Here is a 24,252-nt window from a genome sequence, read left to right on the forward strand (position 1 = left end):
TAGCACTTTGGGAGGCTGAAACGGTGGGGATTGCTTGATCCTAGGAGTTTGAGACCAGCCTCGGCAACATGGTGAAACCCCATCGCTACGAAAGATACAAAATTAGCTGGGCATGATGCTGGTGCATGCCTGTAGCCCCAGCTACTCAGGGGGCTGAAGCTGGAGGATCGCTTGAGCCCAGGTGGGGGCTGCAGTGAGCTGAGATCACGCCACTGTACTCCAGTCTGGGAGACAGTGTAAGCCCCTGTCTCATAAATAAATAAATAAATAAAAGTTAAAAATGCTGCTAGTTAAAATAGAAGTTGATTAATTTCCTAAATGTTTTCTTCTGTCTTTGGTATGAATACATCTACCTATGAATATATATATGATCATCTGCTTAGGGTTCAAGATTCCAACATTGCACTTCATTACTATTCTTATTTTTCCTAACAGTTATGAAATTTTTGATTGTGTTGTGTTAGTAAATTTCTTTCTGAAGAAAACTAGATTTTTAGACCTTAAAGGTGTTTAAATTTTGTTTCTCAAACAACACCTCCCACAGTGGTAGACTTTATCACTGTATAAAAATGTACAGTGGTTTTATTGACATGTACATTCCAATATGTTTACAGCTGCAAGATAATGAGGCACACTCAGTATTGCACTTCATTAAAATTTCAGGCTCAAACTTAACCTAGAAGTTTAAATGAAATTGCATTTGTAATTTAGTAATTCTTATACAGGACAAACATTGATATCTTTATATACAGTGTGATACTTATTACATTTATATGCTGTCCTAACACAATTTTTTTTTTTTTTTAAATAACAGTCTAGGAAATAAACCAGAATATTCCTCTTTTTATCCCCACCCGTGATGCAATTGTACAGGATTACAAAAAGGCAGTATACAATAAACAATGATTATTTTTCTTTTTTGCTTGAAAGCCAGCATCGTTCTTAGCCCATGGGCATGGCGATTCTTTTATATCAATTATCTATAAATGTCCAATGCTTCACAGGCCAATGACGGTAATGGCCACATGCAAACACCTCACAAGTTTGATGTCATTTGTTCAAAAGAAGATAAACCAAAATAATGGGGAAACTTTCCATAGCAAGAATTATGTACATGGTATTTGGCATCCTTCTTGTACTGTGAATGGTTCATTTTCATGGATGTAAAAATGGTCCCGTCCTTATCCTGAGCAGAGTTTAAACTTTACCGCATCCTCTTGGGGGATGAAGGCAACTTTTCTCTCTGTAGACAAAGGATCTGAGTGTTCTAAAAAGTGTGGGCATTTCTGCACACTCCACATCCCAGAGCAAACTCTTCCCCAGTGGGTGGATGAACAACATGGAGTGGACATTCAGTTCCTTCTAACTGCTTGCCTTTGGGACCTGTATAAATTTGAAGGAGGCAAAGGAAAATAATGTTTTAAGAACACACACATATAAATCTTATAGAAATGTAAATCACTGATAGGTTATTCAAAGAAGTAACATCACTATGGTTATACAAATATAACAATTAGCAATTTTTCTTCTGATCACAAAAGTAAAAAATGTTCACTATAAAAAATTCAACATAACAGAGATATGTATAATGGAAGTAGTGACGGGATCTCTTACTATATCCTGCCTAGAGAGGATCACTTTGAGCTACAGATCTTCTTCTATTAATGAATGCATTAGATATATCATTTTAAAACAAAGAGCAATGAACAAAAAAGGTCACAAAACCCCTCAATTTAGTCTGGCAGAACATTATTTTTCTGAATAGAAAACAGGGAGATTTTTGTGTAGAATATTCTATAAGTAAAAACAAATTTAAGTTTAAAGAAGCCGTGTTTTCCCTTTTATCTTCACTGATAAAAAAGCATACACTGGTAAAATGGGAAGCACACACTGGTAAAATGGGAAGGCCAATGATTCCTGTAATTTTTAAAAGTAGCTGAAGGATATTAGCAGGAAAATGAAAATTGATCAGGTTAAAAATATGAACAATATTATAAAATACAAAGTGGAAAAAACACTTTGGGGAAGATATGAATTTGTTGATAATAGTCAAAGTATAAAATGTACCCAAAACAGTATTTTAAAAAAGATAATTATTATATTAATGTGCTTCACGTCATGGGTTTCATATCATTTCAAAAAGATTTTTAGTTTCTTTAGAAACGAGGAGGCTTACTTTGTCAGGAAAACACGCTAGGCTTATTATACTTGAAAGCAGAGTCCCTATTTAATAGTAGATGAAGGAATAGGAACTGTGCATTAGTTTTCTACAGCTAGTTTTCAAAATAATAAATGTAAATTCTGATTGTGCTTGAGAGAAAAATATCACGCGATTGGATGGAATGAGCTTACACTGATCAATGAGGAATGACATCTCATTTACTTTACCTTTTCTGGGTTAAAAACATCTCTGACATAAGGAAACCACGATGGACAAAAGGCTAGCATTTATAAAGCTCTTAGCCTGCACAGTATAAATACTCAATAAATGTTGGCTATTACTACTATTACTGAACAACCACAAACTGAGGCCTGATCTAGAGGAATAAAAAGTAAGTTCCATATAAGAGTAAGACCAAGACATGAAAGTAAGTGTCAAACTGAAGACAGCTAATCTCAGACAGAGAAGTCAACTTCAGGTTAGAGCTAACAGGCATGAGAGTAGCAATGAGTGCCACCTCAGACAAATGCAGGAACAGACCCAGGATGGGTCAGCACGGGAGGATGCCAGAGGTTTGCTAGAACGTTAACTATTCCTGTTAGAAAGTTCAGTAGCTCCTGCTTCAAATCACACTGCAGATTGGTGTCCACCCCACCAGTGGGTGGGGGAGAGTGAGCAAGATGGGGACACTCAATGGCAGATCTAGTTCAGATACACAACATATCAATGGTGGTGACACAAACTGCAGCCCTTGGGTTTTTTCAAGGAAAAAAATGAGTCATTTACTCCACAAATATTTACTGCATGCCTAATGTATGAATGGCATTGTCAGGTACTTGGGATTAAAGATGAAGAGTGCATGGCTCCCATCCTCGAGGTGTTCATAATCCAACATGATGGTGAGAAATAAAAATAGTGAGAACACACCTGCAAACATCTGAGTGCTTACTACTGAGGCACTGTTCTAGTATATCAACTACTTAACTGCTTAACAGTCATAGGAGGCAGAAACTATTATCCTCATTTTGTAGATATGAAACTGAAGTAAAATTAATTTTTCTGATTCTTAGATTCCTCATCTTTAAAACAAGCACAGCAATACCTAACTCATGGGGTGCTGTGAAGATTAAGTATCCTGGCACAAGAAGGTAGTCAATAAAAATTTTAGAAAGAAATGGATAAAGGGATTATGCTATGGTCTCGATGTGTTTGTGCCCCTCCAAATTTATATACTGACGTGTTAATGAAAGGAGTTAGTTTGCCTTAGGTAGATAGCAAGGGAAGGGTCCCCGGAGAGCCCCAGGTCCACAGGTCAGTGCCTCATCCCCATATAACATAAAAAGCAGCCTGGGGAAAAAAAGTCAAGCTGCAGGCACCGATGAGGGAACTAGCACAGGGCATTGTGCCTAAAGACATGCCCACGGCTGCACAGATAGAAAAACCTTCCATCAGATAAAGGACAAGACCTGGGATAGAAATGCCTTTGTTCGGTCGGGCGCGGTGGCTCACGCCTGTAATCCCAGTACTTTGGGAGGCTGAGGCGGGCAGATTACGAGGTCAGGAAATCGAGACCAACTTGGCTAACACGGTGAAACTCCGTTTCTACTACAAGTACAAAAAATTAGCCGGGCGTGGTGGCGGGCGCCTGTAGTCCCAGCTACTCGGGAGGTTGAGGCAGGAGAATGGCGTGAACCCGGGAGGCGGAGCTTGCCGTGAGCCGAGATTGCGCCACTGCACTCCAGCCAGGGCGACAGAGCGACACTCCACCTCAAAAAGAAAAAAAAGAAATGCCTTTGTCCTTCGTATAGTCAGGGGGCTCTCTCCTTTTGTGGGCATAGGCACAGTGGGCTCCAGTGGGTTCCTGGGCCAAGGTCCCGGGCCCAGCTGAGTCAGGCTCTCTCCAAGACAGCAGGGAGACTAAGCCCATTCCTTCCCCTTTCCAGTCCATAAAAACCCTGGGCCCCAGCCTCATAGGGAGCACTCCGTTTGGGTCCCCTTCTCTGCTGGCAGAGAGCTTTCTTCTTTTGCTTGTTAAACTTTCGCTCTAACCTCATCTTCCTGTCTGTGCTCCTTAATCATCTTGGAGATAGGAAAAAGAACTCCGGGCATTATCTCAGACAATGAGAGACTATTATATCTTGGTGCACTGCTGAGACTACAACAGTAACACCAATGTTATGGTGTTAGGAGGTAGAGTTGTGGGAGGTGATGAGGTCATGGGGTGGAACCCATGAATAGGATTAGTGCTGTTCTATAAATGTGACCCAGGAGAGGCCCCCTGCCCTTCCACAACAGCAAGAAAGCGCCACCTATGAGGCTGAAAGTGGGCCCTCACCAGACACCTCATCTGCTGGTTCCTAGATCTTAGACTTCCTGGTCTCCAGAACTGTGAGAATAAATTTCCACTGTTCATAAGCTACCGAGTTTACAGTATTTTGTTATAGCGGCTTGAACGGATGAAGACTGATTATCTAAAAATATTAGAATTAACAGGGTTGAGAGTGGTTAGAGAATTGCTTCTTCTGTCCTTCTAAGTAAACTGTATATGGCCATCTTCCCTACCCATATCCCTGTGGGATCTCCTTTATTCTATTCCAGTTCTCTAAATGAATGGATGAGTTCGAGGGATGTGTGAGGCTGGGAGAGTATACCTCAATCTCAGTGTACTTCTTAGGCCAGTTCATTAACCTCCCTAGCCCTCAGTTTTCCATTTGATAACATAGGGCTAATACCATCTCCTCGTAGGTTGTAAAAATTGAGAAAGCATGTGTGAAAATGCCCAGGACCGAGGTCATTCCTTCCTTCTGCCGACTCTGGCTCCTCCCCTGCCTCCCTCCTGTGATTCCTTTGTGTTGGCTGCCCTGATCCTGTGACTGTATGAGGGGAAGCCTGACCCTCCTCTCTCAGGTACTACCCACCACTGAGTTCTCTGAACTTGTTTCATTGTTAACTTCCTTATTTTTAGCATACTTGTTTCTGTTTCTTAAGGCAGAGGAAACTTTAAGTAAAATCTAGATTTCTCCTGAAGACACTGCTTGCCTTAAATCTTTCTCAACTGGAGGCTGGTTATCTCCCAAGCTCCTCCAGTCATATGGTTACAATGTGTGACTGATCTTTCTCTTGGTTCCCATTTCCAGACCACAACCTACAACTTTCATTCAGTAATTGCCCTTCCTCCAAGCTAAAGTCATCTAGAGTCATCTAGAATACTGCCCTTTCCACACTCCCTTCACTTGCTGATCTCCAACACATCATCCCCTCCCTCCATGCATGGCTCACATCTCTATTCTGTCTATTATCCTACATAACCTTGGCTTCACATCATTCTGACCTTGCTTCCTTCAAAGCCTGCTACTTCTATCTAAAAAAACAGTATTTGAGGAGAAACAGTAAAACAATTTTTGACATGAGCAAATGGTAAAAAGTAGTCATACTTGAAAAAACCCTACTTATCTTTATTTTGAAATGGATAGTATATGTTTCACATGGTTTAAAATCAAACTGTTAAAAATGATACGATTGGAAGCCACTTCCCCGGTCTCTACCCTCATCTTTTTCTTGTTTTTCCCAATAGTTAATCAATAGTATTAGTTTCTTGAGTATCTTTCCAGGGGTTTCTCTATGTAAATATGACTAGATAGTCTAATTTTCCCTCTTACAAAAGGCAGCATACTACATACCCTGTTCTGCAATTTGCTTTTTTTTTTTTTTGAAACAGCTCTGTCGCCCAGGCTGGAGTGCAGTGGCGCAATCTTGGCTCACTGCAACCTCCACCTCTCAGGCTCAAGTGATTCTCCGGCCTCAGCCTCACAAGTAGCTTGGATTACAGGTGCCCGCCACCATGCCTGGCTAATTTTTGTATTTTTAGTAGAGATGGGGTTTCACCATGTTGGCCAGGCTGGTCTTGTACTTCTGACCTCAAGTGATCCACCCACCCTGCCCTCCCATAGTGCTGGGATTACAGGTGTCAGCCACCCAACCCGGTCTAATTTGCTTTTTTCATCTGATACTATCTCCTAAATATCTTTCCAAATCAGCACACAGAAACGCCTTTTTTTTTTTTTTTACTGATTTATAATATTAGCTACTACCCTACTGGATACTAGCATTGTTTATACATTTTTATGATCACAGCAATGCTGTAGTTAATAACCTTGTTTATTTGCCCTTTTTTATTGTCCTCACATTTGTAGCTATATCCCTGAAGAGGGAGTGCTGAAGGGTTCACACACCGGTAATTCTGAGAGGCACTATCAAGCTGTTTTCCAGAGAGGTCTGTCACTTGCACTCTGATAAGCAACAGATGGCAGTATGTGTTTTCCAGCTTTGACAACACGGTATATTGTGTTGTATGTACTTGTGCATGTATTTTCACTAATTTCAGATACATCATATGTAAAATTCTCTCCTATGGTCGCATGGACCTCTCCTTCCACTTCTCTCACTTCCGTGAAGCCTGGTATTCCAATTCACTGTTACCAGCAGCTTCCTGTCCTCTTCCAGTACTTTTAGCTTCTTTTTGGTTTCATACTTCTTTCCCCTCAGCCTGCTTTTCATAGACAATCATTTTTCCTGTATTCTGAGTGGTTTCTTTAATTCCCTTGACTTTCTGATGCTCACTACACTGCTGATTCCCAGCCATTCTAGATTAAATCATTTGTTCATTCTATGGCAATGGTTCCAGGCTTCATTAAAAAAAAAAAAAAACCACTGAATCCTTTTAAATGGTTTTGTAATATTGAACTTCATATGACTTTTTAGTGCTGAACAGCCATCTTTTCACCAATCCTTAGTAGACTGCATTCTCACTCCCCGAGAGATCTGCTCCGTCAGAGCTAACTCCTCACTCACGATGATCAGCTTGCTTCCTACTTCACCCAGAAAGTCCTATGCTTACAAGGATCAAGGAATTCCTCCTGCTTCTTTAGACTAGTTTGAATTGAGTTTCTGTCACTTGAAACAAAGAGCGTTCATATTAATGTTTACATGAAACTACGGTATATAGATCATAATCGTGATTTTAAAACATTGAAAGCATACCTGCAGGACAGTGTGGTAGTTCTTCCTTAGGAATGCTAGTCATTCTTTGAAAATCATCATGACAAGCATTACAAAAATGTGTTGTTCCAAAACAGAAAAAGACAGCCACTGAACAGCAGTAGCGACATTTATATTCCAAAAAGTCTGTGCCATGTTTGGGACACATCTATAGCAAAAGAGAAGAGACAGACACAAGATCATAGTGAGACTATTTCAATCACACTTAAGATAGGCATATACATAGATAGCTCCTTAATTCATATTTTGAGGGCATACATAACTCTAAAAATTGATTGAAAAACTGATGATACACATGTTTGAAAACTAACAAATAAATATGTGGCTCTGCCCAAAAGGTCTGGACAAAGATCCAAGTTCTAATCCCATTTCCATCATAATCTATCTGATTTAATAAGCAAGCTACTTAATTTCTTTATGAATGTTTTATGGCCTGTCAAACTGAAAATTAATGAAATTAACCTCTCTCATAATCTCACAGATATACTGGGAATATTTCACTGAAGAGGGGAAAACCTAAAAGTTTCACTGCAGGTTTAAGAAACTAAGAAAATAAGTAAATTTATTACATTGTTTAACTATGGTGATCATTTCATGGAAGACAAAATTATAAAATAATTACCCAAAGGTAATAATATATATGAAATAATGTGAAAAATTATACAACACTGAACAAATATCAGAAAATACTGAGGAGAAAAGCCTGATTTATATTCCCACCATATTATTGTTTAAAAAAAATATTATTTAACATTTCTAAACTGTTGTTTCTAATACAATGTCTTGCCTACCTGAGCCCTGGAAACATCAGAACAGGCACCACAAATGAGCTCTCTGGGATCATAATCATCTCCCTGTCCAGCCTCAGCATCACAGCGAGCTTCACCACCAAAATATGCCTGTGGAGAAAACACATCTAGATTACAGCAGGAAAAAATAAAACTCTGGCATGGGAGATACAGTATGGGCATAGTGAAAGTCAGATCAAGGGGTTTTAGAAAATACTAATATCTACTAGACCATCCCTTGAAATGCCAAGTACATGCCCATATTGCTGACTGTATGTAGGGTGGATCAGGGTAAAAAATAAAACTATTTCTTCTTTTTCTTTCTTCCCCTCCTTCCTTCCCTTCCTTACTTCCCTCCTTCCCTTCCTCCCCTTCTCTTCTCCTCTTCCTCCTCTCTCTCTGTTTCTTTGAGACAGGGTCTCACTCTGTTGCCCAGGCTGGAGCACAGTGGCACAATCATGGCTCCCTATAGCCTCAACCTCTCGGGCTCAGGCGATCCGCCCAACTCAACCTCCTGAGTAGCTAGGATCATAGGTGCACACCACCATGCCTGGCTAATTGTTTAATTATCTGTAGATACAGGGTCTCCCTATGCTGCCCAGGCTGGTCTCAAATTCCTGGGCTCAGGTGATCCTCCTGCCTTGGCCTCCCAAAATGCTGGGATTATTGGCATGAGCCACCATGCCTGGCCTAAAGCTATTTCGATTCTCAAATGGATTCACGTTTAAAGTAGGGAGATACATTGTCCTATTAAAACAAAATGACAAAAAAGCATAATATTCCAAATAAATATCAACAGAATGTTAAGTAGTAAAAGGTATGCTTTTTTCAGGGTCAAGTTTGAGAAACTTTTCTCATTTTGAAATGTTAAAATATATATTCCCTTCTACTATTTTAATAAATATGCTTAGCAATTCTCAATTTATAATACTGCAAAAGTAATTAGTATAGAATCATAATTCCAAGGCTAATGGGAAAGAAAAAAGTACTTTTAAGCATCTTCTGATCACACATTTTTTAAGAAGGAAAGGCAGGCTGGGCATGGTGGCTCACACCTGTAATCCCAGCACTTTGGGAGGGTGAGGCAGACAGATTCCTTGAGCTCAGGAGTTCAAGACCAGCCCGGGCAACATGGCAAAACCCATCTCTATCAAAAATACAAACAAGCAAACAAATTAGCCAGGTGTGGTGGTGTGGACCTGTGGTCCCAGCTACTCAGGAGCCACAGGTGGAAGGCTTGTTTGAGCCCAGGAGGTGGAGGCTGCAGTGAGCTGAGATCATGCCACTGCACTCCAGCCTGGGTAAAACGTGAGACCCCATCTCAAAAAAAAAAAAAAAAAAAAAAAAAAAGGCAAATTTGGTAATTCTATTCACAATACTGCTCATAGTTATAAAGTTATGCAATAGGCAGGAACTCAACAATTTCCAATAGAGACAATTGAATAGAATTTGAATAAATAAAATTATCATGAATAAATAAAAATATCATGATGGGTGATTTATCTGTATTTTGCCCTGGGCAGAGAATAAGTGACACCAAGGAACTGGGACAATTTGCATGCACATCATGTCTCGTAGTGAAAAAGCTATGTCCGGATTGGGAATAAACAAACTGAGTCAATATAAATCTATTACTTATACTAGAAAAACAGGTTCAAAGACAGGATCCACTGATGCAGAGGTTATAAACGGTCGTTCACCAGCTAAACCTAACCCTGGAAGTATTTTGGTTTGTCCTGGGGACTGCTTACTCCAGCTGTTTCACTTTTCTATATCCTCTGCTTGGCTTCCTAAACATTTGATTGCTACTCTGAAATAGCACAATATTCATTTATAATGTTTAGTACATGAAACGCACAGAAATACTATTTTGTTATTTGTAACAATACAAGTTTCATAAATGTACACTATTGGGTGTGCACGTATCTATCTGCCTTTCTAGCTATCATCTCGCTACTCAGACATCCATTCATCCTGTATTTTCTTTTGGCTACACTGGGGGACTATGCATCTTTCTCACGTAGTCATTCGTTCACTCATTTATTCACTCTCCACTTAACTCTGTATCTAATAAGTGCCAAGTACTAGAGATGGAAAAATGAAAAAACATAGTCTGTGTCCTCAAGGAACTTATCAAGTGGTGCAGAGTGATAAGTGGTAGTCATGATGCAGAATAGGCAGTACTATGCTACTCAAGGAACTTATCAAGTGGTGCAGAGTGATAAGTGGTAGTCATGATGCAGAATAGGCAGTACTATGCTACTCAAGGAACTTATCAAGTGGGGCAGAGAGATAAGTGGTCCAGTAGTCACAATGCAGAATAAGTGGTACTATGCTAGACGCCTGCAAGATACCAAAATCATGTGGTGGTGTTGATGGAAGTGAGATGGAGGCATGTTACAGAGGAGGTGAAACCTGAGCTGAAGGCTGAGGTATGACAAGACAGATTAGGCTCTGCATGACAGCATGTGTGTATGGGGCTGGGGGTGCCAGGTCAGAGTAAAATTTGTAGGTGGAGGTAGAGAAGAGCATCCTTTGAACAGCAATGGACTGTGCAATGGCAGGGGGGTGTCAGTGGGTGGGCAGACAGGGCTGAGTCTGGGAAATGTAAGTTATTTGGTATGTTGTAGCAAATGTAGAGCAAATGATAGCACCTTCGGAGATGAGACTGGAGAGGGAGACTGGGCTACGGTATTATAGTAGAAAAATGATACAATTAGATTTCAGATCTAGAAGTATTAATTAGCAGCAGTGTAAGGGATGCAATGGAGGAATTACGGGTTCTACACCCAAGCTCAGGAAGAAGGCTACTGTAATTACCAAGGAAAATGATTAGGTTTGCTGGAGATGTAATGGAAAGAAAAAAGGACTCAAGAGAGATCTGAAGACAGAATTGATAGGATTTTGTCAATAAAGATCAGAGACTGGTAAAGTCATTTTTTTTTTTTTTTTTGAGACAGGGTCTCACTGTGTCACCCAGGCTGGACTGCAGTGGCATGAACACAGCTCATTGCAGCCTCAACCCCCTGGACTCAAGCGATTCCCCTGCTTCAGTCCCCCAAGTAGCTGAGACTGCAGGTACATGCCAACCTACCTGTCTAAATTTTGTAGTTTTTGTAGAGATGGGGTTTTGCCATCTTGCCCTGGGTGGTCTCAAACTCCTGAGCTCAAGAAATCCGCCTACCTTGGCCTCCCAAAGTGCTGGGATTACACGTGTAAGCCACTGTGCCCGGCCAAGACTGATGAATATAATACCTGACACGTGAACTCTGAAGTATGTGTGAAAGATTCAAATGTCTGGTACACAGTTGGATATTTGTAACTAAATCTCAACAATTTTGGAAGGTCATAAAGGTATACGTGGTGAAGGTATAGATGTAAAAGAGGTCACTCAAGGTAAGAAGTATTTATTAAGTAGCCAAGAACGGAGCTCTGGGAAAACAAATATGTAAGGGGTAGGTTAAAAAAAAAAAAAAGAAGTAGTTAAAGATAATTGACCAGGAAGGAAGGAGGACAGAAAAAGAGAGTGCTGTCCTGGAAGCCAAGGAATTAAGAGTTTTAAGGAAGGAATGGTTAGCAGAGTCAAGTGAGAGAAGTTTATTAGAGAAAGAATTGCCCTGGGCAAACAGGTTATTACTGATGGGAAGTGGCTTGTATACAGAAATACTGCATGTCTCCAAAAGTTTGTTCAGGTTAAATAAAGAATCCCCAAACAAGTTAAGTAAACTAGTTTTACTGGAAACATTGGGAAACATTGTACCAAGCTATCTTATTTTTAACTTCAGGCTTAAGATGGAATAATTAGATATCACTGTACAATTTGAATTCTTAATCATATAGGTAAGCTCTAGTTTTTAAAACTTCTCAGTATAATTTATAGCATACCTTTCTGCATTTGTAGCAGACATAATATGCATATCGATTCATTGCATAGCCAGCTGGGTCATTATAAAACCTCACACCAGGAGTTGTGATAGCTTCACTCTTATGCAGACCTTCATATTCCAATCTCATTAAGGCTTTTCTTCTGACATCCTCATAGAGTTCTTTTATTGGATCAAGTAGGTCTTTTAGTACTATGTGATTAATTTTGTTCTGCAATAAAAAATGAACATCCTTTAGAAGAATCATTTATCAATCAACTCAACACATACTTACTATGCACCTAAGTGCCAAGCATTGTGCTAGAAGATAACCACACAGCACACATATTCTAAATAAAATGTCATTTGAAAAACACCCTGTAAAGTCTTTAGAAGCCCATATTTTCCCAAGAGCAGGGAAAATGGGGCAAACGGGACACAGAGAATGAAAATTCCATTTTATTAGCTTTATATTTCCTGAGTCTGAAATATATCTCCTGTTGCCCTAGCTATTGTGGAAATAAAGTTACCTTGCTGCCACAAATAAGACACGCTGTCTGTGTGTGTGTGTGTGTGTGTGTGTGTGTGTGTGTGTGTGTGTGTGTGTGTGTGTGTGTGTGTGTAATGCTTCCTTGAGGGGAAGGCAGAATGCCAGGTGACAGAAGTGAACAGGTAGTATTTGCTATAAAACCTTCATGTATCTATTAATATTTGCGGCAACATATGAGAGGGGAGAGCAAAATACTACAATCTTTTTGATTATTCCTCAGTCTATCTAGACAATGATTGTACTAAGTCTTTCCATATTATACTCTTCATATTAGTTTGCAAATATGAAGATAAGAAAATAGGAACAGCTTAATAGAACAAAAAGGAAAGATGAATAGGGAAAATGCTGCCACACTCTTTAAAAAGAGCTTTTTGTTAATCATTATTAGCTTGCCAAAACAACTTCCTACTTGCTGAGTACCTTTGTAGAAACGTGTCAAAATGCCAAGAACTTTCTCCTTGTTTTAACTAAGCTCTAAAAGAATCTGTTCTAGTGGTACTGAGGGTTCCAATTTCACTCTTTAATGGCAGGTATCAGTTTTTACAAACACCAGAGGATCATTCTTTTTAGTAGTCGTTGTCATGTTATGTCAACTGACCTCTCTGGTGGTCTGAGTAGAGATGCATGCCCCTTAATGCATCAGGATGTTTAAATGAACTTTTTCATGTAATATGTTTAACAGAGTGTAATCAGTTTTAAATGGACAATTACTGTTTTGAGATGCATTATAACAGAGAGATTATATTCTCTCTGTTTCTATCTCTCTCATTCCACATGAATGAGAATGGAAGAAATTGCTAGTGACTGGTGTGTAAAACGTAAACTGGAGAGGAAACCAAGAAATGCTGACATATGTTTATTTTGAAAGGTGAAAAGAAAGAACAAAAGCAAAAGAAAGTACACGATTTCAGATTCTTTCCATACCTTACAAATGGGACAAGATATAAATCCAAATGTTATCCTTGGGCCAAGCCATCGATTTTCTAAAACTCGCCGACAGCACTGTAAGTGGAATACGTGACTACAATCCAGCTTAAATAAAGAAAAGAAAAGGACATAAGCAAATATAATAATGATAAACAGTTGAGTGACTGGGAGATTATTTAATGCAAGGCACTACTTAAAGAAGGTAAGAGAAAAATCAAGAAATTTGCTATAATGAAAATTCAATGGGACACTGAAATTGGGACATTATTATTTACTAAATTTCATTATAGTAAATTGGGACACTACTAACTAGGCCTTCGGCTTCTCCTACTTTTTTACCATTCATATATTAATGCCACCTACATAAAGTAAGCCAAGTTAGGAAAAAATGTAAAATTATTCAATTTTGTATCTCACAGAAAGAAGAAATTACTGATTTATGATTTTGTTTTGGAGACTATTATTATCTTGGAATCATGAGAACTGAAAATATAAGCAACGGGTAAAAGTTAAAAAAACTTATTGAGTGCACAGTAACTTATATATGTATAAAAGTATTTATTATGTATAGATCAATTATATAATGTTGTAAAAATACCATTCTGGATTTTGGAAATTAAGAAGAGCCTTAGCTATTGGGGGATAATCTAATAATCCCCCCTGAACATTTTATACATTCTGTTGATTGTAGAGGCTCACACAAATTCACAAACTAATGCTGAGCATGCAACATAGGAAGCACAGCATAAAGAGGCAGAATTTACTCCTCATTAGCCTGGCAGATGCACAGATTAAAAGAACACTTCTGCCTAGCGATATAAAAAAAAATTTTCAATCAACTTTTTTTTTTTTTTTTTTTGAGACTGAGTCTGGTTGTGTTGCCCTGGCTGGAGTGCAGTGGCATGATCTCGGCTCACTGCAAGCTCCATCTCCCAGGTTCATGCCATTCTCCTGCTTCAGCCTCTCGAGTAGCTGGGACTACAGGCGCCCGCCACCACGCCCAGCTAGTTTTTTTTTTTTTTTTTTGTATTTTTAGTAGAGACGAGGTTTCACTGTGTTAGCCAGGATCATCTCGATCTCCTGACCTTGTGATCTGCCCGCCTCGGCCTCCCAAAGTGCCGAGATTACAGGCGTAAGCCACCGCGCCCGGCCTCAATCAACTGTTTATTTGACAAATATATTCCCCATGTTAATGTCTGGATACATTCAATACTTTAAAAGCTGAGGCAACCTGAATGGCTGGTGCTGCTGAGAGCGCTTCGGTGAAACATATCATACACATGTCATCGGCATCTTGCTTCAGGCTTGTGGCACTTTTGTCACAGCCGTGTAGACAGGGCAGACAGTGCTCTTCGTTTTTAACACCCCCGCATGGATGGCCACAAGGATGCGTCTTACTACAGGCTATCTTGGCATATTCCTGTTAAAGATGAATTACAATGTTACACAAGTATTTAAAAAGGCACACATTCTGGTAATTTTCCTTATTATATAAATTTCCACAGATTATTTTCCCACAGGAAGTATCTATGCAGGCCAAGTAACAACAAAGTAAAGTTATTTCTAATCTTTGTTTGAATATAAATTAGGTTTCTTAACAAAGTCTGGTTTTTTTGATGAGATTTTTAAAAAATGCCACTCTCTATAAAGGGAATGCTGATAAGTGAATTATAATTTCATCTTTGTTATCATGCACAGATATGAAGCAAAAAGTTCCTGGCTGGGAGTCGTGGCTTACACCTGTAATCCCAGCACATTGTGAGGCTGAGGTCACGAGGTCAGGAGTTCGAGACCAGCCTGACCAAGATGGTGAAACCCTGTCTCTACTAAAAATACAAAAATTAACCAGGCGTGGTGGCGCGCGCCTGTAATCCCAGCTACTCAGGAGGCTGAGGCAGGAGAATCACTTGAACCCGGGAGGCGGAGGTTGCAGTGAGCCGAGATCACGCCACTGTACTGCAGCCTGGGCGACAGAGCCAAACTCTTGTCTCAAAAAAAAAAAAAAAAAAGCTCCCCAATGTATAATTTCCCAGTCACCACTCCCTGCATCACCAAAACGTGTTTTTTTTTTTTTTTTTTTAAAAAGGTACCTCTCACTCTCTGAGCATATCCACATTCTTATTAAATGAATTGAGAAACCAAAAACATTTGGACAACATAGAATATGTTTATATATGTTCAGGACTAAAGAACTTTTAGATGTTGAAAATGTATTTTAAGGAAATAAGTGAATAATGTGTGTAAGGGATAAAGGAAATACAGTTCATAAATTTTTAACTGTTTCTAATACAAAAGTAAACATTAAATACAAATGATCATGGTAACAGAAACACACAAAAAGAGTGTGGTTTGGGCTTGAGAGCTTTATTTGACCCATTCTCCAACTTTGGTAATGCATTTGACGCTTCACATAGGTAATACATTCATTTAGGACGCTGTAGTGATGCTGAGCTATAACTCTTATCTATGTGAAGTAAAGGTGTCACAGGGGAACATGGACCATTGCTCAATGGGATAGCCTGTGTCACTATATACTCACCTGGCAATCTGCATCAGAACAAACACTGCCAACAGCAGATAACTCTGTTCCACTCCTGGAACCACAGAAGCGACATGCTTCTGAGCTACTCGTGGTGGGTTTGCCTAGGTTCAAGCAGAAAAATAAAAATCCTTCTGATGGATATGTTTTCCACATATTTTAACAGAACTAAATTTTAAAAAGCAAACTAGGTTTATATCAGTTGCTATCCTTGGTAAATCAGCCTGACAGTTTTAGAACGGAAGGTTTCTAAGTTGTCCTAATTATAAAGTAAATAATGACACACACAAAAAAGAAATTAAAGACCTATCTGAAGCCAAACACATTCTTGACTAACATATTTTTTTCAGTGAAAGAAACAGACTAGACTTCTAGTCAAGTTACCAGACTGAGAAGATGTGACAAGCCCCTGACTCCAAATGCACAATACCATAAAAAAAAAACCCAAAAATTAAATAAAACTACACAGAAGTTAGGGAAATCTTTAAGTATCTTTATATAACAAAATTATAAGGCATAGTATAAAGCCTATCATCAGAGTATGAAACTTGAAAAACAGAATTCCTACCTCAGGAACTCTGCAATTTGAAAAGGAATTTAAATATGTTTGAAATACTTAAAGAAGAAACAGAATCCATAAAACAAGAACAGAGCAATAAGAAAAAGAATGTGAAGGTTTGAAAATTACAGACCAAGCTGATTTTTAAACACAGATATAAAAATCTAACTATAATTAATATCAATTATTGAATTCAGCAATATTTACAGAAAAATCTATTTAAAAAGGATAGTTTATATCATGACTACAAGGATGGTTTGACATTAGAACATTTATTAATGTAATATACAGCACTGACAGATTATAGGAGGAAGAAATCAGCTATAAGAAAAGAAGGTCATGCCTTTGCAGCATGAAAAGTCACCCTAGAATTCAATTGATTCAGATTTACACCTAACTCCAACATTGGAAGTTTGTGTCAGTCAAATGACAGACTGCAGATGTGCTGAAAACTGAGAATTTGTAAGATTCAACATAACTTTGAACTAGGAATATACAAGATTTACTTTAGAAAAACAGCAAAATGAAAACTATGTTTTAGAGATAAAAATACATTTAACATACATAAGTTACTTTTTGTTTAATGTTTATTCATTTTTGTTAATTACTTTATTGCTATCAATGGAAACAGTACCATTCACAAAACCTTCAGAAGCATTAGGTCTACAAAAATCTCGAAAAATATCATGAAATCATACAACTTTATAATAAATAGAGATCTTAGTGATCAACAAGTACAGCAATTTTTATTGTGGGGCAACAACTAGCAGAACTAGAAGGGAATTATCAGTAGAAATCTATTTTATCTATGGAGCCCCATTAGTTGTGACCCTCTCACTTTATAAATGAAGTCAATGAGTTCCAGAGAGGTTAAGTGACGTGCTCGAGGCCACACAGCTAGTTAGTGGCATATCAGGTTTTTTGACTTTTGGTCTAATGCTCTCTCCACCATAGAACACTATATATTTAGTAAATATAATAACGTAGACAGTGAACAATGATGTCATAATTAAACATCAGAATATCACTCAAAATTATTCACAGTTTAGTTATAATAAGTCAGCATGGTTTAATCTTTTTTGTGAGTTTTAAAGGCGTGGCTTAATCTTTAAACCTTTTACCTGTGTGTTCTCGGAATTCCACCATTGCCTTCATTGTTTTAGAATCTGCTAGTGCCATCAACCAGAACAATTTGGTTCTACCACAACCTTCATGAAGGTCAACCTTTATAGCTTCTTCTTCTTCTTTGAAGACCTATTATTTCATTAAAGAACAGGGAAAAATATGCTTATTTATCACACTGAAAGGGAGAGTATAAAATTTAATTATTCAATAATAATAATGGCTTTCATTTAAGTACCCTAAGAAGTTTTGAATATTTCCAATTTTCTCTTTAATCTTCACAGCAGTCCCTTTTTTATAAATGGAGAAATTAAGTATTTCTAAACATAAAACAACTTGCTATTTATAGATGGTAAGTGAGACAGCTGTGAACTCAACCAAGGTCTTTGATTCCGAAGTCCACTTTCTCCCCCTACAACACCAAGCCTCTTCGACACACATTTATTTCAAAATTCACTGAACATATTTTATGCTCCAGAGACAAAAATCTTCACCTGTCTTTGATGAGTTTTGGTTCTTCGATGAAGGTGAAGGAATCGGTCACAGTCTGTACATAAATTTCCACAGACATTGCATAAAATGATTGCTGCTGTTTCACCATCATCATGGTTATCACACATAGGCTAAAATAAGACATTTCCATATGTTACATTAGATTAACAAGAAAGTCCCAGACTCTCAGACAAACTGAATGTAATTTATTTACAAAAATAAATGGTTATTCTGAAGTCTATTAAGAATTTAGAATCTGAATATTAGATAGAAATTATTGCAAATGTACTTAACTATAAAAATTATCTCTCAAAACTCCAAATTCAATGATTAACGCACTTTGCAGGTTCAATGATTAATACAATGAACAGGTATACTTTGTTACTTAGAGACTTAAGAAATGTCTGCCCCATTATGTATCCAAACATTCTGTATGCCAAAGGAATAAACTGTTTATTTTTGAAACTTGAACATTAATAAGAAAATGGTAAAGGGCCTATAGAAAGTTTTCCCTTCTAGTGAACTTAAAGATATCCATCAAACCTACTTAAGTATATATGTGAACAGGTGGTGTGTCATGTTGCCTGTGTTATTGCTTTATTTCCTTCCTACTATAAGACTGACTACATTTTAGGAAAATATCTAGCCACTGAATCAGACTCTGGCTAAAAATAAATTTTGATATGATGCAAACATGACTCAGAGAAGAAGAAGAAAGCTCTTTTATACACTTAAAAGCCCCTGAAGTTTCCATATACTATGAAGAAGGGATTCTCAGTGAAATAGACTTGTGAGATGAACTTGGCCAAAGGGACACAGTCTTTCAAGAGATCCACTAACTGTGTACATTGATGTGTTTTTTGTTTGTTTGTTTGTTTTTAAGCTAAGCTAAAGCTTACTGTAAAGGAAAGCAAGATAAATTTTTACAAAATTCTGATCTCACCATTTGTTTTTGTTGTCCATCTTTTCCCATCCATCTCCCCGAGGAGAGACGATCTACGTGGTCCTGATCAAGAACACATAGGGATGCGAGAGCAAGCCAGAGCTGTTGAAAGGGAAAGCTGTTACACTACTGAATTTTCAGGAAAGACTTATGAAATGCTGACTGTGACACATCACAACAGCTCAATAAATGCTGGTTGATTTTGAAATACACAGATACTCAGTGGCACTCAAGTCTTCCTGATGTGGTAGCAGGTATACACGATCACTGTCCTATGTGCCATGCATACAGAAGGCACTCAGATATCTACTGAACAAGTGACTTTTCTCTGATGAACCCTTGTCTTCTATCTGACAAATAAAATTATCCTTTATTGTTCTACTATGTAAACAACATATGAATAAATGAATTGGCATATTTAATATTTACTGTACTAATGCCTTCTGCATATTTTTCCATTTAGTATCACCTGACTGAAGCATTAAATGCCAAAGAAGGTGGTACAGCAACTGCTAAATTGTGTATAGTCCCATGAGTATCAGGTACACATTAAATCCTTCTAGATAATAAAATTTCCTCGGAAGTCTTTGTTGCCCCAGAAGGCCTAATACTATACTCAGTGCACTTTGTCAGAAATACATAAACGTCTAACAAGCTTTAGAAAATGTTCTCAAAAATATGGCCGGGCACAGTGGCTCATGCCTGTAATCCCAGCACTTTGGCAGGCCAAGGTGGGTGGATCACCTGAGGTCAGGAGTTTGCGACCAGCCTGACTAACATGGTGAAACCCCGTCTCTACCAAATACAAAAAAAATTAGCCGGGTATGGTGGCACATGCCTGTAATCCGAGCTACTTGGGTGGCTGAGACAGGAGAATTGCTTGTACCTGGGAGGCGGAAGTTGCAATGAGCCAAGATCGCACTATTTCACTCCAGCCTGGGCATCAAGAGTGAAACTCCGTCTCAAAAAAAAAAAAAAAAAAAAGACAACTGTTCTCAGAAATTGTTAAAAAATTTCTGAGGTTTAAAGGGTAAGCTTCAGTTTTATATAGAATGATATATCCCCTCATTAATGAAGAATAGAAAATGACTTAACTAGCTCAACTCTAAGAAGCGCATGTGTCATTGGATACAGAGAGCAAGAGATGTTAAAATAGGGACAGAAAAATAGAAAAAGACAAATAATGCATGCAAGGAGGAAGGGGAATGCAGACTGAAAGAAAGCAATACATGAGTGGTGGGAAAGGATTACTGTCAAAAATACCTGCTTCCGGTGTCACAGTCAACAATAGTAAGATGGCATAAATTGACTCTTTCTGCCCTAGGGATATACAGTTTATCTTCTTTTTCAGATTTCTGAGGATTAACGTAAGCAATTTTTACCAGCATTCACTTCTTCCTAATGTTGTCAGACTGCCCTGCTTCAAGGAAATCTCAAATCTTTTCTGGAAGCATATGGGACATGAAATCTAGTAGGTTAAAACTTACTATAAATGTGTCATCCGAAGAATGCAATCTCATTTCCTCAGAGATTTCCACCCTGACCCTGCCCTGGGACAAGCACTTCTTGCTTTTTAGAAATAAGACCTATAAACCCTCTAAGTAAGTTATAAGGCTCTACATTAGAACAACCAGGTATAGGCAGGGGTCTTGTCTCCAAAGGACCTTTGGTCTATCACAGCATAATGCCGACATGAAACTTACTGTGGTAAACTACAGTAAACAGATCATTAGAAAGACAACACACAAACAATGTACAATGCAATTAGCCTTTTCTAACCAGTGTATCCTTGGCTTCCTGAACAATAACAAAAACAGTGACACAGAACACATAACAGTGAGAAGTAATGACTAGTTCATAATATAAAAGCTCTTTATACTTTTTCAATAAATACAGTATTTGGTCAAAAAATAATTACATTGACTTAGTGATTAAAATTTGTTTAAATCTATTACTGAAAAAGAACATGCAATGATACAGACCAAATTTAAAACAAAACAAAATAAAGCAAAACCTACTCTAGTTGTTGCAATACATCTCACTGGAGACCTAAATTCTTCTTCCATCTTGGTCAAGGCAATGATGGTTTCTGCAATAGCATTTTTTGTCACTCGGGACCAAGCTTCTGACAGATGACCCTGTTGAGTAGAACAGAATATTTTAATAAGTAACCAGAAATATATTACCATAGTAAATTCTTTTTTCTTAAATAACATCTCCTATCAAAAGGAAGTATTTGTTTTTAGTGAGACCATGGAATTTTAGATCACAGGCACAGACTTTTGAACTAAAATTTCTTTGCGATCCTATGCAAAATTCAACTTCTAATCATCATTTTTATATTTAAAAATAAATAAATAAATAATTAAGTGCTCAATACTCATTTCCTGGAAAGTCAAGGGTAATTCCTCTCACATCTGATAAAAACATAACAGAAATACTAAGGTTATCTATGTTTGAGCATAAAATTTACACAGTGAAGCTAACTGCTTTAGATGAGCATTACTGGAACCTAAAATATAAACAGGTTCAAACTGCAACTATCTTTATTTGCTACCTTGATTTGTAATGAACAAACATTTAGCTGTCATATAATTTAGGTGTTCCTAAGTACTACTCCTAAATATTTTAATCCAATGAACATCCTGAGAAAGTCTGCTTGCCACAGAGGTTGAGAAAATGTCCATGCTATTGGGAAAAGTGATAGAATTTCATTTTTCCCCCAGAAAATCCTCCCACTCCTTATATCCACACGATTTAAGGGGCGGTTCAATTCCTCCTCCTTCTCCAAGCTGCCTTCTATTCCCTCTGACTCTACATTCCACACTATCTTGTCCTTCTCAGGCTGGTCTCCTAGAAATACAATAGAATGTGTGGCAAATGTCAAGGAGCAACTCATCAGAGCCAGGCATGCTGTAAAGTAACTCCCTGACCTCCACACTCCCAGATCTCTTTTGGAAGCCACCATCTTAAGACAGAGGGCATAGGACATTAATAAAGAAGAATAAAGAGTTTAAAAACCATGAAGACTGAGGAGAATGAGAAACTTCCACTTCCGAGAGCTCTCTTCTCCCTTTTTTCCTTTAGGTTTTTGGAATCAAGTTCTTTCTTAGGGTCTGAAAGGGCATATTTTATTTTACTAGATTTTAAAGTCACGTAACAATTCTCACACAAATTAACTGGAAAATTGGAAATGAACATGGTTTACATAAATGACAAATTTATCACTCACTGAAAAGACAAACAGCATGATAATTAACATACTAAAAATAGTCTTTAAGTAAAGTTACACTAATCTACAACTCCTATCAGTTCAGCAGAGTAAGCTGTTTTGTCAGTCAGATTCCTGCTGCACTTCTCTGCCAAAACAGTCAGAAGAATGGGAACTTACTGCTGCCATATCCTTGATAAGTTTAATGATGATCTCTGAGATCTGGGTAGGGGTTGAGCCCTTCATCCACCAATGACTTTCACCTCGTCGGAGATAACTACAAGAAAAATTAGCATTTACAAAGCCAATAAATTATCAGTAGCACTTACAAATGAAAAAGATAAAAATGTTATTTCAGAATGCAGCATTTTAGATTTTTTAAGTGACAATCAATTAAAACATTTAAAAAGAAAATTCATCAAACCATTACCCCAAATCCCAAGACAGCAGTTAAAGCAATTGGAGTTTCCAAGTATTTCTCTGTTTGCACATTATTTCTGTGTGCATCTTTTAGAAGTACAGTCCAGGAACCACACACAACTTATTTCTAGTGCATATGCAGATAATGTGAAGCTTGTGCCAGAACATAAATTCACTATATCGCTAAGCACACTACTATTTAGTTCAGCTGACTTTTTTCCTAGCAAGACTACAGGAAGAAGTGATACAATGATTAACATTCTGATGTTGTCTGCATATTGTCATGGATTGACTCCACAAGCAGCACTGTTCCAGATGTCTCTAATTCTCTACTGTTACACACAATTACAGAACATCCTTGTATATATATCTTGGTGCAAATGTATGAAAGTTTTAGAAGTAGAATTGGTAGGTCAAAAGATATGCATGTTTAAAATATAGATATTATTAAACAGATATCCAAAAAGGCTGCAGCAATTTATATGAGATGAAAATGCCTATTTCCTCATAATGTTACCAAAGCATCAAAGACACTTTGCAATTATTTTAATCTACATTTATCTGATTAGTAGTGAGATATTCTCATTTGTTTACTGGCATTTATAAGTTTTTTTCTGTGAACTGACTGTTTTTGTCATTTATTATTCTTATCAGTTGTTTGTCTTTTTAAAATTGATTTGTAGTCATTCTCCTATATTATGCTAATAAGTCATTGTCTATTATATAGGTTTAAATATTTGTCTTAGTTGCTTATATTTTAAAACATTTAATTATTATCACTTACCAAGTAATTTTCATTTTTATATAGTCAAATCTATAAATTTCTTCCTATATGACTTTGGGTTCTGTGTTTTGTTTAAGAAGATCTTACCAAATTGAAGATTACAAAAATATTTTTCTATAATTTGTCCTAGTAGTTTTAAAAAGAAATGTACATAAAGCTTTAATTGACCTGAACTTTACTTTATTCCCCCATGTTTATTTCTTTTTATTGTGGCAAAAAAAAAAAATTACTTAAAACTGAAGTTTAATTTTGCGTATGATGGGAGGTGGGTATCTAGAATTTTTTTAACATGGATATCCAAATATTCTGACATCACATATTCAGCTTACTTTCTAATCCCCACTAATTGTAATTGATACTTTTATTATATACATGACATTCTTTTTATATATGAGCCAGTTGTTTATGGATTTTATTTCGTGAGTAACCTAACAAGGTAAAATTTGAAATTATGTCTTAAATTTCTGAACAGTAGCTCACTCTATTCTGTTTTGGTACTAAAATAGAGGCAATAACTAACCTGGAATTGAAAATCATTGGAAGAGTAACTGTTGTAACTCCTTTGCCCACAGTGGTACCAGCTGTTCCTGTGATGGTGGTTCCTTTGGCTTTTAGCTGTACAGTGAGTGCTTTGGCAATGCATCCTAGAAACATGTCCAAGATACCCAGCTTATTCCAGTCTCCTTTCTCTGTTGAGTGAATGATATCACTGATATCTGCTGGGGGGAGGGATTTCACTCCTATGATGCTGGCCAGACGATTAGGGGTTACTTCAGGCAAAACTCTTCTTAGTAAAGAGGTTACCTGGTAAGAAAAATAAAATGAGAGAATTCCA

The 24,252-nt window shown here is 37.6% G+C and overlaps 1 protein-coding gene across 17 annotated transcripts in view; it reads right to left on the minus strand.

Moving 5' to 3' along the window:
• Positions 1-547: 547 nt before the first annotated feature.
• Positions 548-24,252, minus strand: part of MYCBP2 (MYC binding protein 2) — a 286,215-nt gene continuing 262,510 nt past the window's right edge. For 16 of the 17 annotated variants that reach the window (XM_077973872.1, XM_028837602.2, XM_015121243.3 and 13 more), the window contains 13 exons: positions 23,938-24,221; positions 22,394-22,490; positions 21,021-21,140; positions 19,003-19,104; positions 18,062-18,190; positions 17,567-17,699; positions 15,887-15,990; positions 14,579-14,767; positions 13,345-13,452; positions 11,893-12,102; positions 8,011-8,118; positions 7,202-7,367; positions 548-1,383 (listed from right to left, as the gene is read on the minus strand). In XM_077973872.1, coding sequence (XP_077829998.1) covers positions 1,268-1,383; positions 7,202-7,367; positions 8,011-8,118; positions 11,893-12,102; positions 13,345-13,452; positions 14,579-14,767; positions 15,887-15,990; positions 17,567-17,699; positions 18,062-18,190; positions 19,003-19,104; positions 21,021-21,140; positions 22,394-22,490; positions 23,938-24,221 — 1,866 coding nt within the window. In that variant the 3' untranslated portion in view covers positions 548-1,267. The remainder of the gene's footprint in view (positions 1,384-7,201; positions 7,368-8,010; positions 8,119-11,892; positions 12,103-13,344; positions 13,453-14,578; positions 14,768-15,886; positions 15,991-17,566; positions 17,700-18,061; positions 18,191-19,002; positions 19,105-21,020; positions 21,141-22,393; positions 22,491-23,937; positions 24,222-24,252) is intronic. The other variant, XM_028837604.2, reaches the window with a different exon arrangement.

Source organism: Macaca mulatta, chromosome 17 (genome assembly GCF_049350105.2).
Source record: "Macaca mulatta isolate MMU2019108-1 chromosome 17, T2T-MMU8v2.0, whole genome shotgun sequence".
Taxonomy (NCBI): domain Eukaryota; kingdom Metazoa; phylum Chordata; class Mammalia; order Primates; family Cercopithecidae; genus Macaca; species Macaca mulatta.